We start from the raw sequence: 27,983 nt of genomic DNA, 5'->3' as shown, positions 1-27,983 counted from the left end.
TTGGCATATTGATACATACATACAAGATACTTTATTTTCACTCTCATAGCCTCCTCTCTCAGGCATTCTTGTTAAAAACCTCCTGTTGGTAAGACAGTGTAGTGTTCACTTTACAGAGATATGGAAAGATAAATGGAACAAAGTAGTTTGCAAACAGACCCGCATATAAATGGTGAATTGATCACTGACAAAGGTGCAAATGCAAGCCACTGCGAAGGTGTTCAACAGTGACAGAACAATTGCACTTCCCCTGCATAGATGCCCAGCAGCACCTGTACTAATGGGTGGTCCTTGTCATCACTGCTGTGATCTCCCACGGTGAGCAGAGCCTCATTAATTCAACACAGATTGTGCTCTGGAATGTAAAACTCAGACCTGCAGAACTTCTGGAAGAAAATATGTATGATCTTGGGTTGGGCAAATGGGACACCAAAATCAGAATCCATCAAAGTAAAAATAATAAATTGTACATCAAAATTCAGAATTTGTCTCTGTGAAAGACAATTTGAACAGACTGAAAAGACAAGCCACAGACCAGGAGCAAGTATTTTCAAACCTCACATGTAATAAGGGGTATGCATCCAGGCTATGTAAAGAGTGCTTAAAACTCAACAATTAGAAAAGCAAATACTCCAAGTTAAAAGAAACAAACATGTTTAGTACTTCACCAGGAAAACTATTTGGATGACAAGTGCACATTAAAACTCCTCAAAACCATGGGTTGTTAGGGAAATACAAATTGAAACAATGAGATGCACTATATGTACACCTACTAGAAAGGCTAACATTAAAATAAACTGACCATAGCACGTATGGTGGGGATGGGCAGCAGCAGGAATCCCTGTCCTTGCTGGTGGGAATATAAAACAGTGCCTTTTGAAGGACACTTTGGTGGTTTCTTGAAGAGTGAAGCAAATGCATACCAGATGATTCAGTTCCTCTGTGCCTGACATTTCTCCAAGAGAAAGGACAGCAGGCTGCACAGGGGAACTTCTACGCAGTGGTCACAGCAGATTTATAATGAAAACCTGGAAAGAAGCCACATGTCTAGCACAGGTGAATGACACAAGAAGGTAGCCTAACCCCACAAGGGACATTGCTGACTCACAAACGGGAGACACCATCTGTACAAGTGACTCAGATAATTCTGGAAGTAAAAATCCTCAGTGAGTGAAGCCAAACAAAAAAGTGCACATACAATCTGAACCTTCCATAAAATTCTAGAAAATATAAAAATGATCAATAGTGACACAAAGCTGATCCGTGCCCTCGCCCAGGCATGGGGATCGGGGCAGGACAGGGACCCCACCATGGGGGAATCTCCAAAGGGCAGAGGGAAAGCTTTTTGGGTAATGGCTTGTTCTTTGACTTGACAGTGGCAGTTTCACAGGTCCATGCCTATGTCGCAGAAATGTCAAAATCCATCCTGCGTGCGCAGTTTACTGTTCTTACCATTGTACTTCTTCAAAAAAGCTGTGGGAAATGCAGAGAAAAAACTAAATATGGTTGTGTGATGGTTTTGCCAACACCCAGTGCGCCCTCTTTGAAGATGACTGGCAGGTCCTGGACACACAGGTTTCGGGGGTCAGTGGGTGCAGGGTCTTCCTGATGTGAAGTCGGGGTCACCCCTCCAGCTCTCACCCCGTGTGTCCTTGGCAGGAGAAGCTGCCAGCTTCCCACCTCCTGCGCGGGTGATCTCGGCATCCAGACAAGCAAAGTGCTCCTCGCCCGGGCCGATGGCTGTGCCGTGCCTGTCACCGTGGCTCTCTCAGGGTGTGCAGCAGTGCTGCTGACCCTGTCCACATTCAGAGCACCCCATCCACACTGTTTCTTACCCATTTCCATCTCTGCTTAGAACATACTTTCTGGTCACCAGGTTGAAAGTGCTGAAGTTTTGCATGGCTGTCTAAATCTGAATGAGCAGGAGGATGCCCTTCACTAAACCAAAAGTCTGCACACAGGAGGCGTCACTGCTGGACATGAACTCAGCAGAAAGGAGAGTAAGGAAGATCAGAAGGGATGTGGTCCAGGGCCACACCCAAGTGCAGATGGCCCGGGCCGTACAGGGGCCAGAGCGGTTCAGGCTGGCTTTCGTCAGATAATCAAGAACTGCACACGCTCAGAGATGCCTCTCCGCCAAAACCCCAACGTGCACATGGTTGCGCAGTCCTCACCCTAATCTAAAACCTGAGGAAATGGTAGACAGAGACCTGGCTCCTTCTGGGCCCTCCCACTGAGCGAGCTGCGTACGCCGCCACCCATACTTCTCCCCAGGAGGCAGCAGTGATGTTCTGCATCTTCTCTCCAGGCCCAGGCAGCTGTGGGAGCCTGGCCCTGCCTCCCGAGCTCTTGGTGGAGCCCTTGGGTACTAGCTCAGACACAGGGGCAGGCTGGCAGGCCGGATGACTTATCTGTTCAAATTTCATTCCCTTTGAAGAGCATTCCCAAGGACATTCATTTCTTTGAAATCAACATTTCCCTGCCGGCTAACTCCGTCTCAGATCACAGCCTGAGGACTGCAGCTGCAGTGACTTTCCTCTCTGCAAGGAGCACAGGGCGGGGCGGGGCCGGGGCGGGGCACGGACAGGCACCTCCCGGCACCGGCCGCGGGCAGGAGTATCCAGGTGGCGTTAAGTCCCGCACAACCTCTGGGGTCCCCGCGAGCTCTGCTAGGTGTGGGCTTTGAGTGTTTTGCTGGTGAGTTTGCAAAATCCTCCAAGCTTCGAGGCAGAAACCTTGGTCTCAGAGCCAGCCTAAGTACCTACCAATATGGAGACCTCAGACAAAGCTGCAGGGGGAACAGCAGGGCCTCGCTTGCTGGGCCAAGCGGGCTAGGCTAGACCTCAGTTTGTGCTCTAAGTCCGGAGAAAATGTGCCCAAGCCTGGAGAATCCCAGCTGATGTCCACGGGGCGGGGCGGGGCGGGGCGCCAGCTCCCTCTGCACTGTCACCGGGAAGTGGTCCGCAGAGCCCGCAGAGCCCGGTGTGGCTCCCAGTCCCCTGGATCACCCCCGCTCCAGCAGCAGAGCCCAGCCAGTCAGCACGCAGCACTGTGCGCTCTGCAAGACATGCTTTCTCCTGGGTCCGACGTTCCGTTCCTGCACAACCAGCTCCGCCCGCTGGCTGGCCCCGCCCCGCCTCAGCGTCGCACTGAGGGGACTCAGGAGGTGACCTAGCCTCAGCCCACTGCACAGCATGACCGCCGCCCGGGGCCCTCGGCACCCGCCCGCCTCGGCCTCCTGGGCCCTCTGACCGTCTCCACTGCTGCCATGCGGCCCCCACCCGGGCCCGCGGCCGCCCTGGGCGCCGCGCTGCTGCTGCTGCTGCTGCTGCTGCTGCTGGGCTCGGAGCCTGCGCAGGGTGAGCGAGGACCCGGGTTCCCGCCGCCCCCTGCCCGCTGCCCCGCCGGCCTCTCGCTGGCCCCTGGCCGGCCCTGCTGGCCTCCCGCCTCTGCGGTCCCCGCGTCCCGCCAGCCGACTCTCCTCTCCGCAGCTCTGCTGCTGCCAACCCGCGAGGCTGCGCAGTTCCTGCGGACACGCCAGCGCCGGGCCAACCAGGTCTTCGAGGAGGCCAAGCAGGGCCACCTGGAGCGGGAGTGCGTGGAGGAGCGCTGCAGTCGCGAGGAGGCGAGGGAGGTGTTCGAGAACGACCCCGAGACGGTGAGTGGGGAGGCAGGTGGCTGCGCTTCCGGGGGAGCCCGACTGCGGCCGCTCCGCTCCGGGACCGCGTGGAGCCCCGGCTGGGGCGGGCGTCAGCCCACAGCACCTTCAAGGGACTCTCCCGGTGAGACGGCCGCACCCCGGGGCGAAGCCAGGGCTCGCCTGCCCTTCGGAGTGTGGCAACCCTGGGCACTTCCTGCCCCAGGCAGGGGTGCTGCGCCCCACACTGGGCCGGGCCGGGCAATCGGGAGGGCTTCCCTCAAAGAGGAATTGAAAATCTCCAGCTGGAATTGCTTGCTGCAGCAGGTCCAAAAATACAGTTACAGGAACCGCAGGAAGCATGTGGGAGGGCGGAGGAGACGCTGGCCAGGACGACCTTGGGGAGCAGGGCTCACCGCCACACTTCCCTGGAGCAGGAGGGCGGGGACAGGGACTGGGGACACAGGCAGGACCGCTGCTGGGCCAGGGCGTTTGCAACCTGAGCCATCTGCCAGGGGGTCATAGCCAGGTTTCTGCAGGGAAGAAAAAAATTACCACTTGCCATGCAAGGCCTGGCTGCCGTGACCTGCATGGCCCTGTATGTTGACTGCCAGTTGTGCGGGCAGAGGGCACCATCCCTTCAAGATCTCATTCTCCAGAGCAGGCTAGGAAATACTGAAGGCCACTGGGCTGCCTTGTCACAGGGCCAGGGCACAGCTGAGGTCCCGTGGCTCTGTCTCCCAATGGCTATCTCTCCACAATGGGCATCTGTGGGCATCTCTCCTGTGATGGCGACATCTCTCCATATGGGCCTCTCTCTCCTGATGGGTATCTTCCCGTGATGCGTGTCTCTGCTGTGATGAACATCTCTTCTGTCATCGGCGTCTCTCCCGTAACGGACACCTCTCCCGTGATGGGCCCCTCTCTCCGTGATGGCCCTCTCTCTTTTGCTGGCTTTGACGAGGGAGCAGTTTCCTAGTTTCTATGAGCCGTGCTGTTGTCCTGGCTCTTTAACCCTAAGCTTGGTGGCCACAAGCCCTGATGCATTTCTCTCCCTGGCCCAAGGACAGGCCTCCTTTGGGGTCACCAGCTGTGGCCTGAGCCAGGCCACGTGGGCCAAGCTCCCTCCAGCCCTGAGCTCACTGGGGTCCCCATGCCCTGTGGAGCTGGGGTAGGGCTTGTGGGGACACGACAGGGCCCAGGCACTGCTGGCTGTGAAGCCGGCCTCTGCTGCCCTTTGCCAGGGCCTGCAGGCCCAACATGGCCCGACTACTGAGCTGTCCCCAGGCCAGGCCCTTTGGTTTCAACTGATTTTATGTTGTAATTACAACTTTATTTATGAAGGTGTGACTTGAAGGCACAGAAGAAAACAGCACTGGGGACCCCATGGCTTTAGTGGAGCCCTATTCCAATGCCCTGTGCTGGAGTTGTCAGGTAGGGTCTCTGCATTTATGGAGGCTCCCGGCCACTGGGGAGTCACCATCCTAGGCCACTGTCAGATCCGTTCTCCTGGCCTTGAGATGCAGCTCATTCACATTTTGGAACGGGGCCGATGCGGGGTCCAGGTACAGGGTCGGACCTGGGGTCATCACCGGGACCCAGTGTTGTGGTCCCCAGACCTGGCTGCAGACCAGATTCAGGCCAGGGTTTTGGGGCCAGACAGGATTTCTTTGCTTCCAGGGGACCCTGATAAGAGGCTGGGTTCTCAAAGCAGCTCCCTGCCTGGCTGTAGCAGGCCCAGCAAGGGCCAGGGGGGTTGTCTTGCCCCAAGCCAGGTGGATCAGGCATCTAGACCCAGGTTCAGGACCCCCTCCCCACCAATCAGAGGCCTTAAACCCAATTCAGGGTTAAAGTGCTGACCTTGGAGTCCTGCCCCTCCTGCAGGGGTGTGAAGAGCTGATTTTCACACTGCTCTGCCAGAGGAGACTCAGCCCCCTCTTCAGTGCACCTCCCCCACCCACATTCCTGGCTGGCCCCAGGGACAAGCGCTGGCCCTTATACTCCCTTTGTCCCTCTCTCCAGGGCTTCTCTTATCTTGCTTCCCTCTGGTGTTGCTGCTGTCCCGCTGGCTGGCTTCCCTGTCCTCGGAGGTCTGCCCAGCTCTTCACCGGCAGCCTTCTACTAAACCGTCTCAGGCTGGGGTTTCAGTGCCAGACAGTATTTATTTCTTTGCTTCCACGGGATCCTGATTAAGAGGCTGGGCTCCTAGAGCAGCCCAGGCCGAGCTCCTGGAAGAGGGTCATTCTGCAAGGGATGCAGAGTGCAGTGTTCACATGGGGCTGGCCCCACGGGGGCAGGCTGGGCTGAGCTGGGGCTCCGAGCTCCCTCCCGGCCACCTCTCTCTGACCCTCTGTCTTGCTTTCTTCTCCCTCTTCTCCCTGACTTGCCTCCTCATCTGGCCCCGCTCTGTGGTGTGCTGACCCCTCTCCCTCTCTGCTGGTGGTGATCAGTTTGCTCTGGTAGGATTTCGGGGTGCTGTCAGTTTTAAAAGCAGGAGGTCCAGCTGAAGGTAGAAACCCTGTCCACCCTTCCAGGACTCAGGATAGCTTGAGGCAGGCGACCTCCCAAGAAGATGAGGCCCCTGGTTCCTTTCTGGGGACCACTGCTCTTTGGGGCAGGGCCCAGGTGTCAGGTGGCCTAAGAGGGTCCCAGGAGGCGGAGGAAGGGACCCTCAGAGACTTGCCAGGGAAGAGACGTCCCCTGCTGTGACAGCTGCCCAACACATCCACACAAATGTATACACAGAGACACACATACGCAGAACACCGCGATGCACACATGCGCACAGACATGCGTTGATACACACATGCAGCCACACGGGGCCTTGCACACACACTCTCTTCTCCCCAGCGTCCTGCCCCAGGGACCCCTCCTGGCTACCCAGGACTCTCTACTGCTGGCTCCAGTCTAGACGGCTGTCCTCTCTGCAGGGCTGCCCTGCACTGGCCAGGGATCAGCTCCTGGGCTGGGGGAGCTGGGGATGTGACCGTTGGGCCCTCAGCCCTTCCCTGCTGGGCCTGCATAGATATTCATGTGAGGCCCTGGCACCTGCAGCCCCAGCCCCAGGCCCTTCACTATCCTCTGCCAGACAACAGCAAAGCTCCAGTCTCCATAGGGCACAGGCACAAGTCAGGCTCCACACTGCGGAAGCAGTGAGTGTGTGCAGGAAGCTTGCAGCCCATCTCTAGAGTCCAGGAAGGGCCGAGGTCAGGGCCAGGCCAGGGCTGCAGGACACATGGGTTGTTTACCCATGCCTGGCTCTCCTCCAGCTCTCAGGATGGACCAGGGAACTGTCTCAGTATCGAAGAGCTTGCCATTCTAGGGTTCAGGGCTCGGCTCTGGGACCACTCCACACCCTCCTGCTCCCATTCTGTTCCAGTGATGTTGCTGTAAACTGGGCATGTGTACACCTTAGAGTTTTGAGATCATGTTTAAGGAGGTGGAAGTGGGGGAAGTCCGGAGCTCCATCTGTCTTTCCCTCTGCACACGGCACTGTCTGCTTTGGCCCAGGGTGAGGAAGGTGTGCTGCTGGAGAGGCTGTGATATGTGCCTGAGCCTCCTTAGTACCCTGTGTCTGCTTGGGCTTTATCTGAAATGACAGCTGACACTCCTGTCTTCCCAGGGCCGTGTCCCCAACCCTGTCCCCAACCCTGCAGCTGACCAGGTTCCCCTCAGGACTGCTGCCCTGGCCACCATAGCCATGTGGACCCCACACCTCTGCCTGTGCCGGGCTGGACGTCCCTATGAAGCAGCGAGGGTCCTGCCCAAAGGATGTTCTTGTCCTGTGGTAGACAGCCCAGCCTCGAGGGCTGTGACCTCGCGACAGCCACCATTTCCCTCCTTCCTGCATAGCGTGGGCAGAGCACGGACACGTGGGGGTGGTTCCCAGAGTCCGAGTCTGTGCGAAGGCAGTGACCCCCAGCCTTGGCGGCCGAGCCCGGACCCTTGGGAGCGGGCGTGGAAGCTGCCCAGGGTGAGGCAGCATCACATGGGCACCGGGCCGTGGTCTGGTCGCAGCAGAGTGATGTGCACGCAGCGACCCAGCACAGCCTGGAGAGCAGAGGGGCTCTATGGGGCCCTGCCCCGCCCTGCCCACCCTGGCGTCCTGGCTGGAGGCCGAGCACGTCCCATCCCACCAGCATCGCAGCAAGCGATGGCCCTGGTGCTGCGCTGTCTCCGCCGCCGCCATCCCGCCAGACCAGCTGGACCTTCTCCCCCATCCAGTGCCAGAAGTGCAACCACGACCAGCACCAGAGCCTCGCCCCAGTGGCCTTCGAGTCACCCAGTGCTACGGCCCTTGGAGGGGACTGCGTTTAATTCTGAGCACCCACGTAGGGGTCCCAGGGCTGTCCCAGGGTTCCTCAGGCACGTGACTAGTTTGCTTTGGCTTTTGGTACCGGGGATCGAACTCGGGTCCTTGCGCTTTTGAGGCAGGCGCCGGAACCACTGAGCTACGTCCCCGGCCCGACAGGACCAGCCTGTGAGCTGGAAGCCGTAGTCTGTCCCACATCACACTCAGGGCACCACTCCAGCCTGGCACCTGCGCTCGGTGCCTCCTCCGCAGAGCCGGGAGCCTGTTCAGGGACCGCCCACCTTAGCTCTTGGGCACAGATGAACATGCAGGCCCCAGGGCCACCTTGTCCTGAGGGGACCTTGCTCTGGGAGAAGCCCTAGCAAGCTGGGAGCCCACGCCCAGCTGCCCCTGCTTGTCAGTGTTGTAGGTTGCTGTTCTGTGTGAGGACAACATGCGTCACTTTCTCTTCCTAAAGACTCACAAGGATTGACCTGTGACGGCTCTGGCACGGACGCCCTCCAGGTGGGGAGATGCAGCTGGAGGTTGCTGGTGGCCCCCGTGTCCTCCGTCTGGCCCCTTCCTCCTGTGTCGGGCGGCTCTCGCCATTTCAGTTGGTGCTGAGACCCCGCTCCCTGCCGCGCTCCAGGAGCTATGGCCGAGACAGTCCTCACTGCAGGATCTGTCTCGGCTGCGGTCCCAGTGGCCTCCACCCTGCCGGGCATCTCCAACCTGGACGGTGGCATGGCGCCTTCCCCCACGCCTGGGTCACAGGCTCCTGTGCAGGCAGTGATGACCCCAGATGTCCTGGCTTTAAAGGGCCCAGACTTGCTCTCTTCCAGTGCTGGGGGTCCAATGTCTGCGGTGGGGCTTGAGGCAAGGGTCAACAGGGCTGTGTCCAGCCAGAGGGGATGTGACCCCCGTCTGCAAGGCCGAGAGCTCCAGAGGGTCGGTGCGCACCGTCCGGCTCCTCCCTCCCACCTCTCTGCCACAGAAGGGCCCATGCGGTCGCATCCGGGACACCTCTGTCACCAGGCTGCTGCCAGCAGCCTGACCACTTGGCAGGAACCACAGGGTGACAGGTTGTCCCCTGCACTGAGGGTGACCAGAGAGCTTGTCAGAGGCTGGCACTTGGCAGTGCCCAGCGCTGGCTGCTGTGCTTCCTAAGTTGGCCACATCTGGAGCCTGCTCCTCCCAGGGGCAGGGCCCAGGGTGCCTGGTGACAGCTGTATTGGAGGCCTCACCGTGGCATAGTGTCCCACGTTTGTCTGTCCCCAGGGACGAGGAGTGCACGCCGACCAGCAGCGCGGAAACTGCACACCATGCCTGCTGGTTACCTGGAAAGTGAAGCTTGGCATCGCAAGAACGTTTATTCCACCTCACGCTTGGTGAAGTCTGGGTTATGAAATGAACTAGGTGTGAAATGTTTAGGACAAAGAAAGATTGAATTTGGAATTCAGGGAAGGGCAGGATATAATTTTCCAGAAACAATAACGGCTTTTTAAAAGAAGCACTGTCCTTACCCAGTGGGGTTTCTTTGCAGAGGTTCGATGAGTTCCTCCACATGCCCAAGCCATTCTCCCCGGGAGCAGCGCTACCAGGCACGTGGACTTTCTCAGCACCCCTCCACACCCACAGACCCAAGACCGCCACACTGCTCCCCACGCCTGCTCACCGTGCATCGCGGTGTTAGACTCACCGTTTTGCTTGCAGGTGGCTGTGACCCTGTTTGCACTGATTGTCAAGGTCAGCCAGCCAGGCACTGTGGCTGTACAAACGACAGCAATTCACATGAAGTTTATTTCTTTTTCGTGCAAAGGGCAAGTAGCAGAAATCAGGGGCTGCCGGTAGCTGGGCCCCCACTACAATCTGCCGCTCCACTGCACAGCTGCAGGGCCTCCATCCTCAGGACCTCCTCACACACAGGACAAGGTGCAGGAGCACCAGCCATTGCGTGTGCTCTCCACCAAAGGCTGACCTCCACCTCCACTCCCATTGGCTCTGCTTGTACAGGGATGGCTAGAACTCGGCCATGCGGCCTCCTGTGCCCAGCTTGAGTAAGGAGTTCTGTAACTGAGGATGAAACCAGAATACAGGCGTGGAAGCCAGGGCAGGTGCTAGGGCAGCGGTGCTGTGAGGCCAGGTCCTTGTTGTCCGCAAGCTGCATGAGTTCTGTCCCCAGCTGTGCCCGTGGCCTCCCTACAACACCTCCCACCCCAGGCACGTGTCGGGCAGAGGCAATGCGGGTTTGGATGGCAGGCAGCGCCCTGGGTCCCCGGCAGAGAGGATGGACTCCGAGCATAGGCCTGGCACCATCAGCCAAGGCCCAGAGGGTGGGGGTGCCACCCCAGGGAGCCGCCTTGCTGCTTGCAGTGGTGACAGATGTGACAGTCCTGCCCCAGGCTGAGTCCAGTCCCTCTGCCCGCCGCCGTTCCAGTGTCCCTTCTGGCACAGCCCCCTGTCGTGGTCAGCAGGTGCCTAGCAGGTGTGGGTTTCAGGGCTGCAAGGACCAGACCGTGCCTAGCCCATCAGGGAGCTGGCAGAGCCCAGAACCAGAGCCAGTGCCCAGCACGGTTCTGCGGGGTGCAGCGGGAGGAGGCGCCCAGGGCGTGAACTTGGAGGCCCTTGGGCTGGGCCTGTGCTTTCCGCCCTCTGGTGGTTCTGGGCAGGACCTCAGTCTGAGCCAGAGCCCCAGCCGGGCTGGCTGACTCTGAAGTTCCCCTTGGAGGTCGGTTTGCTGGCGAGACATCACACGCTCCGGAGATCCATTCTCTGGCTGTTTCCCACGGGAAATGTCTTAAATAGTTGTCATGCTAGTAAGCACAGTCACCGAGCCCCAGAATTGTGGCTGCCTTGCCAGGTGATGAAAGGGCTTTTGGAATCGAATTTAGGGCTTTACTGACAGGAGTGCATTAGTGGAGCGACTTCCTAGCACACTGCTTGAAGTCTCCTTGGCTGTCACATGTGACGCAGGGCACACTCGAGGGACTCTGTGAGGCAGGTCCTGCCGGGGTGGTGCAGAGCAGCACTGAGGAGCGTGCTGTGGTTTTCCGAGCTGAGGCCCGGGAAGAGCCTTCCTAGAGCTGGGTGAAGGCACATGGGACCATAGGATCCCTGCACCGCCCTGGGGGCAGCTGACTTGCTGGCAGAGATGCCGAGCCAGGGCTGGAGCCCGCTTGGAGGGGAAGAGCTCAGGAAACCCCAGAGAGTGACAACCATTTCCCGAGCCGCCTCCGTGCCATGCTGGGCCACCTGGGGGAGACAGCAGTTCAGGGCCCGTGGACCCAGCCGTGCCTCCATCTGGACCAGAAGTTATGATGTGTGTTTAAAGAAAAGTTTACTACAGTAAAAGGGCTGATTCAAAATATGGCATGTGTTTACATCAAAGTTTATGACAGTAAAGACACGCTGCCAGGGTCCCTCAGAAGCCTCCCCTCACTCTGAGCACACTCATCCCATTGTCCTTGCCACTTTCTGCAGCAGCTCTGGGGTTCTTTTTCCTAAGTGTCTGTGCTGGATGTGATCAAAAACATGGTGACTTGCTGCCAAGTGCCACCAGATGGAAAGGCAGACTCATGAAAACACCCACCTTATTTACCATGTTTACCTCATTTACCGGATCTGGCACCGTGCTCTTCCCTAAAGTCAAAATGACCAGGAAAGGGGAACATTTTGAATTGATTCAGGACATAGAGGCAGCCAAGACACTCAGGAACGAGGACTCCAGAGCTGCTGCAGAAAGTGGCAGGGAGGATGAGGTAAGTGAGCTCGAAGGGAAGGGAGGACTTTGAGGGAGGATGAGTGGCAATGTGTCTTTTACTGTAATAAAGGTTTTTTAAATCTAAACATTCATTTCATGTTTTGATCAACATAAAACAGTCACAGTGATCGACAGTGATTTCTGTCCCAAAAAACACCACAGCGTGTCCTCGGCTACATTATTCACAGGCTCTGACTCTCCCCTAAGTCAAACTGGCCGTGCAAGGGCAACATTTTGACCCAACCCGGATATCGGGGCAGCCTGCAGGCCCAGGCAGGCCGGCTTCGAGTGGCGGGCAGTGCTGGTGAGGGCTGTGTCCGGTGGCCATTCCAGAGATTAGAGCTTCCTAGGGGAAATGCAGATGCCTTTCTCTCGGGCACACACACAGCACTGCGAGGTGTGTTGCTTTCTTTTTGCTCTTTTTCAGGGTTTCACTCATGCGCACATGGTCCCCCAACACTCAGGCACCCACAGGCTCGTGACCTGGAGGTTTCTGAGCCCCAGGTTCCCACAGACAGGTGTGGCTGACGGAGGAGAGACTGGCATGGCCCTTCTGTTAATAATGCTTCCTTGCACCCACAGAGCTCATTATGAGAACAGACTGCACAGGACTGTAACTAGCATGACTAACCGTGATTAGAAAAACAAAACTCACCATCAGGCAAGTTGCAGTTAGGGGCTTACTCCCTTGTTCTTCACTGTGCTCGTCCTTCGCCAGCCGAATCCTTGCTTCCCAGCCCCAAGTGGGCCCTCTTCACTTCCATCCCAAACCCTTCCTTTCAGATCCAAAGCCTCTCCTGCAGTGGCAGGCCCTGCGCGTCCTCCCTGCCCCCAGGGTTTGCTGCGCTGTGGCCTTGCTAGCCCTTCCTGCTCTCAGTTTGCCACGTGACTGAGTGGAGAGGCACAGGGCAGAACTTTGCCCAAAGACCCAGACCCCAGGCCCACCTCGCCCAGGGCCGTAGCCAGCACCAGCTGGCTCTGACTTTGACTTGTATGGAGTCCACTTATCTGCAGTGGCTGAGCTCCCCCAGCTGGCTCAGCAGCCCCCAGGCCTCTGCACTTTCCATCACCAGAGTAGGGGTGCAGCCCCAGCCAGCCAGAAGGTGGCAGGCACCGTGTAAAGCCTGCGCAGGAAGCTGTGGGCATGCAGGAGAACCGATGCCTCTGCCTGTCCTCCGGACACGAGGCCTGGTGGGTCCCCTCCCTGACCCCTGGCCTGCCATAGTGAAAGGGCAAATTGCACACCTGCCTCCATCCTGTGCTTCCTCATCCATCAGGATGGGGCTGAAAGGCCTTCCTGAGGTGGGTGCATGGGTCCAGCAGAGCTGTGTGAGGGTGCAGGCCGCACCCACACATCCCGAGGTTGCTGTCCTGTTCCTGCCATTGCTGCAGCCGCTCTGTCATCCAGAGACAGCACTGAGGCCTGAGCCTGTGGCAAGGTCCCCAGGGCCCCAGAGTCCTCTGTGCACGTGGCTCTGAGTGCATTCAAGCACAGCAGGTGCCCCTCCACGAAGTCCATGCCTCGCCCACAAGGGAGTGCCAGTCAGGCCACTGTCAACATTTACAGATGCGGTGGGCTCTTGCCTGTTCTCACTTTTCTGAGGATGCCGCCATCCCCACACTGAGCGGCCTCTGAGGAGCTCTGGGGACACTGCCTGGCTCGTTGCTGAAAGCAGTCAGATGGGCATGCCAATGGCATGCCGCGCCACCTTGCAGAGGCCGAGCAGCCTGCCCCACGTGTCCCACCCCGCAGCACCTTTCTTGCTGGCAAAGCGTTCTGGGGATCTTCTGTCCCCAGCTCCTGCTCCCCAGTCTGACTTTGTCTCCCCAGATTTGAGTAACTAGCGCCTGACTATGTTGTCTGTGAGCTTCAGACTGTGGCATAAACAGCTCCTCCTTTCTCTCTCCCCACAGGAATATTTCTACCCAAGATACCAAGGTAAGTCTCAGTCACTAATTTTCTCGTTTGTCATAAAGGCATAGCTGGGGATACAGCTTCGTGTGGAGGACCCTGCTAACAAGGTATCCCAGAGAGGAGATGCGACTTTGGAACTCTGTAAACTTGAGCTCACAGGGCAGGGATGCAAGCTTCTTTTTTATTTTTTATACCATAGTTTTATTCTATTGGTGGCTGAACTTTGGTTCAAGGCCATGGTTTGCAATCCCCTTTTCTGATTTGATGTCCAACTCCACCCACAGCTTAGAAATATGGTGATTTAGTGTCCTCAAACTCAGTGGCCTTGGGACTCTGCACTTCTGAAACTATTGAGGACCCCAAAGAGCTGTGTCCTTGTTGGCCCTGTTTATTGGCATTGGCCATGTTGGTTGCGACTGAGGACACTCAGAAATGTTTGTGTTGGCTTGAGGGATGCACAAACACTTGGCTACTGGAACAGGCGCTGGTGACTCTGGAAACCCATGTACACCTCTGCCTCAGTGCCGTGGGGCAGTGGCTCTGACTCCATGCCTGTCCTGTGAGCAGCCGTGAGTCACCACTGAGAACCACTTGTCCGATGAGCAGCGTTTTAAAGTCTTTAGGTATGTGTTGCCCAGAGGAGAAAGCTATACTCCTGCCTTTCCAATTTCACCAAGGGCACAGAGGTTAAGCTATCGGCCTCACCTCCTGCCAGTCTCCTGCCTGGTACCTACGGCTGGCAACAAACAGAGGGGACCCTCCTGGCCCTGGGAAGCCCCAGTGGCCTCATCTCTGGACGTGCTGGCTTTGGGTCCAAGGCTGACAGTGAGCTCGCTCCCACGAGATAGCCATTGTTCACACTAACATCTTTTCAGCTATGGATGGCAGGGAACTTGAGGGCCTCTGCTGCACCCCCTGGACGCACACGTCCAGAAACTGTGCTCTCTGCTTCCCCTGGATCCCACTGTCCAGTCATGTCCAGCAGGTCCGCTGAGGGGCCTCTCGGGAACAGGTGGACCTCAGGTGACGCACATTGTGTCCTGAAAGGTCCCTGACCCTGCTGGCTCACTTCCACGGGGACAGGAGGCGGCTCTGCTTCCCCGTAGGGGGCCAGACACTGCTGTCTGGGTGCAGAGCTCTGCCTCGAGGTGGGGGTGGCTTCCTCTTGTCACTGCTGACCACTGTGCTAGCAAGAGCCATGCTCCACCATGCTGCAGGACCGCGGCACCCAGCAGGGTGGAGTGTCATCCCAGGCTCTCACCTGCACAGCCTGGTCTCTGAGGGCCCCACCCCCAGGACGAGTGACCACCTTGTCCTTTTCTTTTGTTTTGTAAAGGATCTCACTGTACAGTTCAGGCTGGCCTTGGATTTACTGCGTAGTCCAGGCTGGCCGCGAATATGTGGCGAGCCTCCTGACTCAGCATCCTGGGTGCTGGATGACAGGCGTGTGCCACCATGCGCGGCTCACTTTGCCCAATTCTCTCTTGCAGAGTGCATCAACAGATATGGACCCCCAAACAGCAAACACCCAAGCTTCGTCACATGTGTCCGGAGTAAGTGTGCCCCCGTCTCCCCGGAAGCACCACGTGCTGGGGTGTGCAAGGGTCGCGGTGCATCTGCGGTACAAAGTTCACACTCCCACAAGGTGTGACACAGAAGTATGCCCCCCCCACCCCCATGTCCGGCCAAGGCTGCCTTGGGCCCTCTGCATCCTCTACTTCCCACAGTGCGGGGGTCTCTGCCTCTGAGGTTCCCAGCTCTCCTGCCTGCTCTGCCCTGTGGTTCACACACACTTCCTGTCAGATTCACAACCGCCTTCTAGGTTCTTCCAGTTCTTCCATTGCAAACCAGACAGTGTCACCCCCAGGGCCACTGCTGCCCGGCCCTTGGTGTACCTGGAGTAGTTCACAAGGGTCAGCTCAAGCCTGGGTCATTCCATGTTCTGAGAAGCTGGTTTTCTCTTCTAACCTCACCTCCCATTTCCACTTGGAGAAGGCTTCACACCCAAGGTGCCCAGAAAGCCTGCCCGCTGCTGCTCCTGGTTTCCTCCCCGAGGGATGACTTTGGTAGTGCTCCCACTGCTGGTTCTTCTCCTGGACAGAGGAGGGAGAACTCCTGGCCCTGCCTTGCCTGACTGAGGACCCTTCTGGGCTTCTAGTCTGGAGTCTGCACGGGCCCACAGTGTCTGCCTGAGAACCTGACCTGGGCTTCAGTCTGTGACCAGGTGTAGGGGAGGCCATATTTGCACACTGAGAGGGAGGCAGGGAAACTCCCAAGAGTAAGGAGTAGGTGCTTCCCATCTGCGGCGAAGCAGTTCTGTGGCACAGGACAGTGGCTGTGGTGCAAAGCAGTCTGGACATTATGTGCTCAGGCAGAAGCCAGGCAGGCCGGCGGGTTCGGCCCCAAGGCTCTAGGAGGCTCCATGCCTACTCCAGGGTCCATGGTGTGCAGCCAGGCCAGCTACAGATCCTGGCCACACAGTGGGCACAGTGGTGGGCTCTGGCCTTCCCCACACTGGGCCTGTCCACCTCTGCCTGGTCAGCAGCCTGTGAAAGACTTCTTGGAGCCCTGGGCATGATAACAGATCTTTCTGCCAACTGCCTGACCTTCGAGCTGCAGAGCTCACGTGTGGGCTTCCCTGACCGACAGAGGCGTCTCTGGGCTGCACAGCTGGGCCAGGGCATAGGCTGCTGTGCCCACATTGCTGGGGTGTGGCTCCCAGAGGACTCTTCCTGCTGGACCAGGTCTCCCACCCTGAGCCATGCCCAGTGCAGGGCCAGCTCCGAGGCCAATGGCTGGCTGGGGTGGACACCTGGTCAGGGCAGAGAGGGTGAAGGGTCCTGGTCTTTCTGAAACTGAGTGGTGAGAGGCTTCTCCTGGGAGATCCACCCTTTGTCCTTGGCTGCTTCTGCAGCTGCTGCTCCTTCCTGGCAGCTCAGATTTTTCCTGGACCAGCTCCAGTGCCTGGCCTGACCCAGGAGGAGCCTACCCCCTGTCCCCGTCAGAGGTGGCGTGGGGGCTTTGAAAGAAGCTCAGGGTGACTTTCTCCTCTGCATCCTTCAATTCAGACCTGCCTGACCAATGCACCCCAAACCCGTGTGATAAGCAGGGAACACAGGTCTGCCAGGACCTCATGGGCAACTTCTTCTGTCTGTGCAGAGCTGGCTGGGGGGGCCGGCGATGTGACAGAGGTAAGGCTGCTCCCTGTCTGCCTGCCCAGCCCAGGCCTGCCCGCCTCTTCCTTCCGCTCCTCTCTGGGTCCCACATGGTGGCCAGCCTCAGCACCCTTCCAGGGCCGCTTCCCTCCCCGCTCACTGCCCTGGGCGCGGCTGCCCTGGCTGGCCTGGAGCTATGGTGCCCAGAGGGGCTGGGGCTGAGGCCACTGGGGATAAGCTTATAGTGGAGCAGCCCCGCTAAGGGTTCCCACCTGGACTACTCGACATCAAACCCTGGTGAGGAAGGCGGCTGGCAAGGTCCCCCTCGGGCAGAGCCTGCAGCCAGGCACTCTGGGATGGGGTGGTGTGGGGTGGGGCTCCGGCTGGCCCTGTGTCCCTGCCTGGGGATCCCTTTTGGCTTCCACCCCCTCCTGTGTGCAGGTGGGGACCCTGAAGCTGGTCCCACCACTAGCAGCAGCTGGGTCTCTCTTTTCCCACTGCCTGACTTATCTAATCCCCAGCCCAATGCCCAAGGACGTATGCACCTCGTGTCCCTCACCCCATCTCTGCATCTCTGTGCCCAGATGTGGATGAGTGCATCCAGCAGAGCGGGGGCTGTGGCCAGGTCTGCCTCAACACACCGGGCAGCTTCCACTGTGCCTGCCACAGTGGCTACATGCTCAGCCGCAACGACAGCCGGACCTGCCAAGGTGAGCACCCATCAGGCTGCCCTGTGTCTCCTCTCCTCCCCTCCTCTCTCTTCTCCTCCTCCTTGGCTTGCGTGGGGGTGCATGTCCTCTGGGGACCTCATAGCCCCAAAGCCCACCGGGGGTTCCCTGATCTGGGGGGCGAGGTGGAGGTGCCAGGACCACTGATGAGGCTGTGTGTGCTGGCACTGCCTCGTTCCTTCCAGCCCACAGCAGTGAAGACATTGAAACCCCCACCCCCTGCCCTGGGTCCAGGCTGCTCTGGCCCTGCCTGCCCTGGCAGCCACTGCTGCCGCCCCAGCCCACCTGACACCAGCCTGCTGTCCCTTCTCCCAGACATAGATGAGTGTGCGGATGCAGAGGCCTGCGGGGAGGCGCGCTGTAAGAACCTGCTGGGCTCCTACACCTGTCTCTGTGATGAGGGCTTCGAATACAGCACCCAGGACAAGGCCTGCCAAGGTACACTTGGGCCCTGTGACCCCCTCCCCAGCCACCGCCACCAGCCTGGTGTTCCAGGAGCCACCACCAACCCACTCAGGGGAGACCAGCCAGGACACACCAGGGAGGGGCTCTGTACTGAGGAGGCCACGCCATCCCCAGGGAGTTTCTGCTGCTGTGTCCACATACACCTGTGCATGTGCCCTCACAGTGAACAAACCCACACACAAGTGCACACATGGTACATGTGCATGTGCAAACACATGCACACAAATGCCACGTGCCCGCATATGTGAGCACACGTGGGCTCTCACAAATGCAGACACAATACACATATAACATGTGTGCACATGCACACAAACATGCTTATGCATACACATAGACATGTACCTGCCCACACATACACTCAGGTAGCACACACTCTGTTGATGTGAACATACACAGCCACGCACGTGTATTCACACACCTGTCCACATGCTCACAGAGCAGAGTGGCACACCGTTGGTGTGAACACATGTGCACACATACACACCCATGCACACCCACGCACACATACTTAGGCCTCCATTCCCCAGCCTGTGGTGCACACAAAGCCTCTCCAGTCCAGGAAGACCTGCAGTGGGGCGTGTCCAGGCCTGTGAGGCTGATGTAAGCCCCAGGTACAAAGGGGTGAGGCTCTGTCAGTGGACTTCTTGTAGCCAGGGGAGGAACTGGGCCCTGTTGGGGAGCGCACGGGGCCCCAACAACCAGCGAGCAGAGGGAGGCCTCGGCCTGCACTCTCCCTGTATTCCCGCAGTGCTGCCGGGCCCTCCATCCCCACCCGGCCCCTGCAGCACCGGCGTCCGTGACAGGAGGGCAGGCAGCATAAGGACAGTGGGCTGGCTGCAGGGATCCACGCCTGGAAGACGCGTGTGCCAGCCACACGCCTGCGCAGTCTGGGGCTCTGTCCTCACTCATGGTGGCCCTCTGCCTGCAGATGTGGATGAGTGTGCGCAGGGACGCTGCGAGCAGACCTGTGCCAACACCCTGGGAAGCTACACCTGCCACTGTAACGGCCGTGGGGGCCTCAAGCTGTCCCCTGACATGGATACCTGCGAGGTGAGTGGCCGGTGCCATGGACAGCGAGGGACCACACTGCAGCTGCCACAGGGCACCTCTGGGGAGAGCTCTGCTGTGGAGGGAGTTGGCTGTGTTGGTGCAGTTACCATAGCAACGTGGCCTCCCAGGGGGAGCTGGCTGGGACCCAGGCTGTGGGCACTCAGCATAGCGCTCCCTGCCTCCCCCACTGTGGGAGACATGCTGGGCCCGGACCAACACACCCAGCCTGCTCTGCCTCAACTTCCCTGTCTCTGGGTGGTCTCCTGTGGGGCCCAGGCCCCACTGCTCCTTGTCTCCCCATCTCTGATCCTCCCCCCACACCTGAGCTTCAGGGAAAGAAGCAGCCCAGAGCAGGGAACGTTCTAGTACACCAGCCTTCAAGGCCACCGCACTCTACTCACTTCCTAACGGCACACATGATGGTTTTTGTGTTGCGCTCTCCTCTGCTAGAAATACTTCATCGCTTAACGAAAGCCAGCGGGCACTTGGTGGGAGTGGGGCTCCAGCTGTCAAGGTTTGACAGCAACCACTGAGCCCTGGCCCCCGGGCTCAGCATGAAGAGGCCTCGCTACACTGAGATTCTAGGAGTGGGTGGGCAGCAGGGGTGGGACAGAGTTGTCCCGCAGCCAGGGCTCCAGGCAGCCACAACGCAGCCTGCCTGACACCCCCCCGCCCCCCCCACAGGACATCTTGCCCTGTGTGCCCTTCAGCACAGCCAAGAGCATGAAGTCCTTGTACTTGGGCCGTATGTTCAGTGGAGCCCCGGTGATACGGCTGCGCTTCAAGAGGCTGCAGCCTACCAGGTGAGGCAGGGTCCATGAGCTGTGTGCCCAGCCCAGAGCCCTCAGGGGGTTGTGAGGCTGAGGGCCACTGATCCTGCTGGTGCCCTGCTGCCTCGCGCCCTGCAGCCTCGCGCCCTGCACATAACCCTGATTTGTCTCCTGTTCTGGGCAGGCTGGTGGCTGAGTTTGACTTCCGGACCTTTGACCCTGAAGGCATCCTCTTCTTTGCTGGAGGCCACTTGGACAGCACTTGGGTAGCGCTGGGCCTGCGGGCCGGCCGGCTGGAGCTGCAGCTATGCTACAATGGGGTTGGCAGAGTCACCAGCAGCGGGCCGGTCATCAACCATGGCCTGTGGCAGACGGTGAGTGTGTCTGGGGCCCTGCTGATCGCTGGACAGTGGGGACAGCCTAGGCCAGACTCTGTCCCTCTAGGTGCTACCCTGGGGCTGGGCATGGAGCCTAGATGCTGCTTACTCCAGGCAGCAAGTGGCTGAGAGTGGCTCTTCAGGAAGGGGACAGAGGGACAGCCACGGGGAGAGAAAAGAGGCTAGGGGCTGCACAACACCTACAGCAAGCAGGCACCCTCCGAGGAAGGTCCTGCCCAAGTCACTGTGGAACCTGGAACCCGGCAGCAAATACTAGCTCCCCTACACCTGGGCGGGCCCAGGCCGGGCCGCTCACAGAGGCTTTCAGGGCCCAGCCCTTGCCAGGGGCCCCTGTCCCATGCCCAGTCATGAGTGAGATGGTCTGCACGCCACAGCTGGCTTGGGAGTGGACCCTGGAAGAGAAGCAGAAAGACGTGCTTTTTCCTTGGAACTGAGGACCAGATGAGAGCTCCGCCCGGCCCAGCAGAAGCTGCAGCTCACACCCACCTGCCAAGTCACGTCCGCCCCACCTTTGCCGGGAGCCCATTACAGGGGGAGGGCATTCCTGGCACAGCACAGATGGCACCAAGCCCAGCAGGAATGATCCAGGGGGCGGGTGCTCTGCACAGCTCAAGGCAGCGGCCGGACAGCCCCTTGGGCCCTGCAGGGTCCACCAGGCCAGCTGTTTCCCGAGCCCCTGACCCAGTTCAGCCTGAGCCCCTGAAGTGTGTTTGCACATTGGCCAGCATGGAGGCTGACGTCTACTGGATGACGAGGATAAATCTCAGGGTTCCTGCACAGAAAGTTCCAGAGGAATTTATTTGCTCATTCAGCCCACAGCCTGTGCCAGGCACCGCACTGACTGCTAGGGCTTAGAAAGGAAAACACTTGCACTCATAGCCACGAGGCTCAGGAGAAGCGAAGGGTGCTGGTGACATCAGGCGGCCCTGGGCAGCTCCTGGCCAAATAAAGGGGTGCACAAAGGCGCGGACTGAGCCTGGGCCAAGAAAGCCAGTACTGCAAGGGGCGTTCATTGTGCATGGAGGCTCTGCAGTTGTGGAGCTCCAAGGCTATGCACATGTATAGGCGGAAACCAAGCATGAGCAGCTGCTCGAGCCAGGAAGACGAAGAAGTTTAGGTTTCTCCTGAGGGCCAGAGCCAGTGAAGGCTCTGGGGAGGGAGAGGGCAGAGGTCACATGGGGTCACCTTGGATCCACCCTCTGCGTGGACAGGGATGGCCTGGGTAACCTGTGCCCTCCCTCTGCACTGGCCCTGCGGTGTGTGCTGGGGACAGGCTCACCAACCATTCTGGACCACAGTCCCCAAGGACAGTCACGGGGAGTGTGTCCCAGCCCAGGAAGGCGTGGCCTGCATATGTCACCTGGGCTACCTCAGGAACGGGCTTCCAAGGGGGTCAGGGAGCAGCCACTCTGAGAGACTGTCTCGTGGACAGCAGCTGTGTCACCTGAGCCTGGCTCTGCTCTGCATGACCCCAAAGGGCCGGCTCCAGGCACGGTGGTCCTCCCCATCCGGGGCCTGCTCCCCGACAGGGCCACAGACTTGCAGCCTCTGTCCAGTGGCTCCAGGCCCACAGCAAGGATGCCTCTCAGATCTGGTCCCTCCCAGGTCCCCTGCTCCCTGAGCATGTGGGAGGTGAGCACCCCTGGTGGGTGCCGGGGCAGCTTCTGGAGGGAGAGAGCATGGAGGAGGACAGTGGAGATGCCCACCAGAGAATGTGCTGGGTAAGTTGGAAATGTGGGGGAAGTGGAGGGCTGAGGCTTGTGCAGCAGCCTTGGGCCACGGAGCAGAGCTGAAGGGGTTGCCCACAGCAGCAGGTGTACACCTCCCAGGAAATGGATCCTAGTGTCCACAGCCAGGTGGCCACTTGGAGCTGGCCAGGAGCCACGGAGCGACAGTTCCAGAAGAATCGTGAAGGAAAGACTTAATCCTGGACCTCAGGCTGTTTCCCATGCAATTCCCTCCACATGGTGCTCGGCACTGTAGGAGAGAATGTGCACCAAAGGCCACTGTGCAAAGGCCAGAGCACGACACCCAGCCATGGTACCAGGTGGCGGCCTGACCATCATGTGGTGGAGCTGTCAGGAAATGAAGCAAAGGGGCCACAGTGAAGCTGGAGGGTCATGCAGACCGAAGTAAGTACATGCCTCTTGCTTTGGGTCAGAACCAAGAAAACCAAGCTCATCCCGGGGATGATGACTCCGTGATAAATCCACAAGGAAAAGCAAGGCCACACAGAGGTGGCTCCAACAGAGGACTCACAGGGCCTCAGCCAGCTCTCCCCTGGCCTGGCCAGGCACACGGATCCAGGAAGGAGCACGGAGCTCATGATTCTGTTCTAGAACTCTCCACGTCTGGGTGACGTTGCCACACCGTGCTCAGCGTGGAGGTGGCTCAGGGTGTGTACCAGCTGCAGCTCACAGTTTGCTTGAGTCAGATTCCACCCTGTGGCCTGCAGCATCCCACAGGCCACACAAGCCACCGCAGGATGGGGATCCCACTGTCCCCAGGCTCTGGGTTGGAACACGAAGCCCATCTTACCTGTGCATCTGCTTTATGCAAGACAGGCAGGTCGGGTCCACTGCCGTGGGGCCTGAAGGACTCACACCATGTCAGGCCTGGCTCTCTGACTCTTCTGACACTGGAAGCATAGCATTGACCACCCTGTAGAGGGCTCCCTACAGCTCTATCTACCCTATGCCAGACCCTCTCTCCACTCCTGACCCAATGTTCAAAGGAGCACGGAAGTGTCTGGGCCTCCTGCCAGCATGCAAGGGTACAGGGCCACTGGGCAGCATGGCCCCGGGATGTGGCCTGGCGCTGGGGGCCTCTTACCTGGGGGTGTGGCCTGGTCCTCAGGCTGCGCAGTGGGATTGTCCTCTCATGTCCTCACAGCTGCTTCTTCCTTAGATCTCTGTGGAGGAGCTGGATCGGAACCTGGTGATCAAGGTCAACAAGGACGCTGTGATGAAGATCGCGGTGGCTGGAGACCTTTTCCAGCTGGACCGAGGCCTGTACCACCTGAACCTCACTGTGGGGGGCGTTCCCTTCCCAGCCCAGGACCTCGTCCAGCCCGTGAGTGCCATCACGGGGCCAGGGGAGGCGCAGGCTGGGCCAGAGCGGCTGTGCCGGGCCGGCCCTACCGCCTCTTCCACTCCCATCTTGGCTAGGGACAGCCAAGTCTGGGGAAGCGGGGCAGCAGAGGCCGGGGGATGGCAAGGCTGGGACGTTGTCGGCCCCCCACTTCCTGCAAGGCTCGCTCAAGTCTCCGTTGAGTTAATAACTTCAAAATCTATTTTGTGGCAGAGAGAAAGCGCAATGTTTTCTAACTAACGAGTAATCACCCTTTCGGACGATTCCTAAGAACCTTTTGGGTTGTGGATCCTGCCAACATTCCCGCGGGGAAAGCGCCCTGGTGGGAGGGCAGTGCTGGCCATTTTCAAGTCCTGCCTCTTCTTGCCCCTGCCCGCCACACCACAGCCACCGCCTGCCTCCTCTCCCAGCCCCGAGTGGGACCTCAGTGTCCACAGTGAGAAGGGCTCCATGGCTGGATCTGCTCGCCAGCACGGCTGCGTGTGAACAGGGGACACCCTGTTCTTGCCCTGCCTGGCTTGCTTGTCCTCCAGGCGAAGCCTGCATCACCTCTGGTTCATGGGGGGAGGCCGGATACAGACAGGCAGCGGCCACACGCTTGTCCTCCCTGGGAGGAAGGGGCAGCCTGGGCCACTTGTGCAGCGAGCAGCTTGTCAGTGGAGTACCCACTACCAATGAGATTTGCCTGGTTTGCCACGGCTCTCCACAGGCCTGACAGAGAAGGCAGCCCTCCGTGGCTGGGGCGACTCCAGGCACGTGGCTCCTCCTCCACCCTCCTGCAGTCGTGGAGTCTTGGCCGGGGAACTGCTAGGACCAGCCTGTTTTACCTGGGCTGCACCTGTCCTTCCAGATCAACCCTCGCCTGGACGGCTGCATGAGGAGCTGGAGCTGGCTGAATGGGGAAGACAGCACTATCCAGGAGACAGTGAAAGCAAACACGAAGATGCAGTGTTTCTCGGTGGCGGAGAAGGGGTCCTTCTTCCCCGGAAGCGGATTTGCCTTCTACAGGCTCAGCTACAGTGGGTCTCCCTCCTGCCAGCACACAGGGGAGACTTGCAGCCAGCCCCACACTGGCAGCCAGAAGGCCGGGCCACGGTGCCCACCTTGAAGGGATGGGGACAGGCAGCTGCCCGCAGTCAGGCCCGTGCCACAGCCAAGGGCCAGGCAGAGCGCAGAGGGTGGGGGAGGCGCCCTGGTCTCACTGCTGCAAGGTGCCTGGCGGGAACAGGGTGGAGATGGGAATGAGCAGGCCCGCGGGGCAGAGGGCAAGAGTGTCGGTCGGTTTTGAGGCAGCTCAGCCGTGTCCGTACAGACGAGGAGCTCGCCAGGCACCCGCCCTGCCTGCACCCTGACTCTTAAGGAACAAGGGGTTCTAGATGTGGCAGGGGCTGCTGCGGGTGCTGCTACCTCAGACTTACGGAGCAGAAGAGGAGGAGGAGGACAGTGGGGTTGTGGGGAGAGGATGAGTAGAGCCAGCGCTCGGGCCCTCCGGGGTGGTCCTGAGTCCGGGTCAGCCCTGGAGAGATGGGAGAAGGGGTGCAGATGCCCCTCAGCGGGGTGGGATGGCAGGGGGCGCCTCAGGGCCTGGGAACCACGAAGTGGAGCCAATAACCTCCCCTGGTAGCTCAGTGCTGCTAAAGCCAGGGTGGTCAGGAGGGCGTGGGGCACTGGGCCAGCCCAGGGCTCTGCCCCCATAAAAGCCAGTGCTTCTCAAAGTCACCTGGGGGCCTGGGCCCCAAGATCTCGAGGTCTGAGAGTGGGGTGCCCCGCAGAGGAGAGGGGAGCTCAGCAGCCGGCCAGCCTGGGGCCCAGGACGTGGGGTCAAGGACTCGCCTCCCTCTACAGCACACAGCTCCAGCTATTCCCACTTCCCAATCCACACAGCTCACTCCGGTAAACCGGGGGACCTGGGCACTGTGGGTGCTCGGGCCAGAGGGTCGCCCAGGCTGTGGAGCCTATGGGAGGACAGAGGCGAGTGGGGGCCTCCTGGCACTGGCCTCCTGTGGCCCCTCTGACTCTGGAGCCCTGGGTGAGGCAGAAACCTAGAACCACAAGGCCTGGGTCTCCTCCAGCTCCGGCCCAGGGGCATCAGATGGGAGGAGTGGGGTGCAGTCAGGATGCGTGTCATCAGCCGTGTCCTGCACACACATATGTGTGTCATGTGAGTGACCATTAGCTACCGAGGGCCTGGATCGCAGTGTCCTCAGGTGCAGGGCATGTGGCCAGAGTCTCCTGTGCCTTCCTGTCCCTCCCCACACAGGATAGGTCCCTCCCTGCTGCCAGGACAGTGGGCGCGGTTCCAGGGTCTCTTCAGTGTCCCACCAGGCAGGCCCCTCACCGTCCCTCTGTGATGTCCACTGTGCTCACTCTCGCCTTCCTGCCATCTGTATGGCCTCGTAATGTGCGGCTTTCATGGCAGTGCGGATGTCCCCAGACACGGGGACTGGAGGAACCTGGGGTGTGGAGGTCGTGGCTCGGATCCGCCCTGCGGCTGACACAGGAGTGCTGCTCGCACTGGTAGGCGGCAACCACACCGTGGCCCTGTCCATTGCCCTGGTTGACTACCACTCCACGAAGAAGCTCAAGAAGCAGGTAGGACCGAGGCCCATCGCCAGCAAGGGGCCACCTGCAGGCCCAGCCCAGGTTATGGCCTCAGGGGCTGCAACCTGCCCCACCTCTGCCCGGGCCAATGCCTCCAGCTGTGGGGTCACGGTTGGCATGCCGTGGCAAGGATCAGACACCCAGGATGTGGGGCTTTGGCCTGCATGGCTGAGAGCAGCACTCAGCACAGGGGTAGCCAGTGCTTGGCGCCACTAAGAGTTAGGCTGGGGTTCTCAGATTGAAGGCAGGGACATGGCCTGTGCTCCCAGCTGATTCTGAGCACTGTCAGGAGCAGGCTTGCATGCTCCAGGGCTCCTCACCAGGGGGTGCCACACGCTGTCTGCTCCAGGTGCCAGGCCCAGGTTTCCACCCTCATGGGCTTCCTCTGGGAGTGGGGCCACATTCCTGACACCAATAGTCCCTGCAGAGCAAGGCCAGCCCTGGCCAGTAGCTTTACTGTACTGTCCCCTCCGTGACCCCAATTTTACACACATGAAACCCCAGTCCCAGGGCAGGGAGTGGTCACCCAGCGTCCAGGCCCCATCTTACATGGCCCAGTCCACAGGGACACCACCAGGATAGGCATGGGGACAGCACAGGCTGTGAGGACAGAGGGCAAGACACAGAAACCAGCCTGTGGGGTTGGCCTGGGCTGTGCCTATGACCCCTGCACGACCTCCAGGCTCCCCTCTCCCTGACCCCCGCCCTGGGCGTCCTTGACCCCTGTTCGACTCCCGGGCTCCCCTCTCCCTGACCCCCGCCCTGGGCGTCCTTGACCCCTGCATGACCCCTGGGCTCCCCTCTCCCTGACCCCCGCCCTGGGCGTCCTTGACCCCTGTCCGACTCCCGGGCTCCCCTCTCCCTGACCCCAGCCCTGGACGTCCCCCAGCTGGTGGTCCTGGCAGTGGAGAACATCGCCCTAGCTCTGATGGAGATCAAGGCGTGTGATGGTCAGGAGCATGTGGTCACCGTGTCCCTGAAGGAGGGCAAGGCCAACCTGGAAGTGGACGGCACCAAGGGCCAGAGTGAAGCGAGCGCTGCCCAGCTGCAGGAGCGGCTGGCCCTGCTGGCGACACACCTGCAGGGCTCTGTGCTCACCTTCATCGGGGGCCTGCCAGGTAGGGGACTGCGGAGTCTGGGTGGGTACGAGTCCTGCTGGACATCACCACAGCTGGCAGCTGGGAGTGACTGCCAGCCCATCCTGTGTCCAGCGGGGATGGCCAGGCAGATCCAGGTTGGAGCTGGTGCCTCCCCAGCCTCAGCCCTGAGCCGAAGGTGTGGCCGAGGGAAACCAAGTCCCTGCTGAGGTCCCCAGTGCACACAGCAGGCTCCGGCCTGGACAGGTAGACGCCACATAGTTCCAGCCCCGAGGCGTGGAGGAGGATGAGAGCCAGGCCTGCAGCCTGGGTGAGGCCTGTGGACGTGAGGGGACACTCGTGGGCTGGCTGTGTGTGCACCAGGCTGGGCCACCAGAGCCAGAGGCCATCGTCCACGCCACGTGTGGGTCTGTGGCCAGAGTGGCATTGATGTGGGAGCAGGGAAGGAAACAGACAGGGCAGGCCACGGGGAGGCCAGGTGGACGAAGCTGAGGGTGCGCACAGGGCTGTGCGTCAGCCTTGCCAGGCCGAGCACTGCCTCTGACGTGCTGCCTGTCCCCCTTGCCCAGAGGTGCCTGTGACCTCAGCCCCAGTCACCGCCTTCTACCATGGCTGCATGACACTGGAGGTGGATGGGAAGCCCCTGGACCTGGACGAGGCCACGTACAAGCACAGCGACATCACCGCACACTCCTGCCCGCCTGTGGAGCACGCTGCGCCCTAGGCCTCTGCAGGATATCCTGGGGCCTCCCGTCCAGCCATCCGGACAGGAAGGCGTGGCCCTGCACACCAAGCGCTGGCAGGCCTGGCGAGCTGTTCTCCTGGAGCCCCCGGGCAGTAAGCACTTGTAAATAAGGTCAGAATCGAGGCTCCACTTGGCCGCAGGCAACTGAGCTCCGGGGGACACATGGCGGGCAGCAGCTCACAGCAGAGCGAACTTGAAGAAATAGCTCCCTATTATTTTTATTACCACATGCTTCTGACTCTAAAATATGGAGAATAAAATGTTCAGAGAACCCTTTTTAA

General features: G+C 59.7%; 1 protein-coding gene across 3 annotated transcripts; it reads left to right on the top strand.

Annotated features, from left to right (window-relative positions):
* Window positions 1–10: 10 nt before the first annotated feature.
* On the top strand, window positions 11–27,983 carry Gas6 (growth arrest specific 6). 3 transcript variants are annotated; one of them, XR_015443855.1, is made up of 15 exons: window positions 11–3,359; window positions 3,492–3,658; window positions 13,603–13,627; window positions 15,094–15,156; window positions 16,672–16,794; window positions 17,343–17,468; window positions 17,802–17,924; window positions 18,880–19,001; window positions 19,686–19,804; window positions 19,956–20,145; window positions 23,077–23,241; window positions 24,110–24,278; window positions 25,679–25,851; window positions 26,733–26,978; window positions 27,527–27,983. XR_015443855.1 is itself a non-coding variant. In XM_004858482.4 (15 exons), the coding sequence occupies exons 1-15, from the start codon at window positions 3,269–3,271 to the stop codon at window positions 27,679–27,681; spliced, it is 2,040 nt and encodes a 679-aa protein (XP_004858539.1). In that variant the 5' UTR covers window positions 11–3,268; the 3' UTR covers window positions 27,682–27,983. The 3 variants fall into 3 exon arrangements, 2 of the variants coding, with proteins under 2 accessions (XP_004858539.1, XP_012932784.1); XM_004858482.4 differs by having other exon boundaries at window positions 26,750–26,978; XM_013077330.3 differs by lacking the exon at window positions 16,672–16,794 and having other exon boundaries at window positions 26,750–26,978.

This window comes from Heterocephalus glaber, unplaced genomic scaffold, assembly GCF_053883595.1.
Source record: "Heterocephalus glaber isolate CG9 unplaced genomic scaffold, H.glaber_assembly_v1.0 deba00001579, whole genome shotgun sequence".
Classification (NCBI taxonomy): domain Eukaryota; kingdom Metazoa; phylum Chordata; class Mammalia; order Rodentia; family Bathyergidae; genus Heterocephalus; species Heterocephalus glaber.
This window is presented reverse-complemented; position numbering and strand designations above follow the sequence as displayed.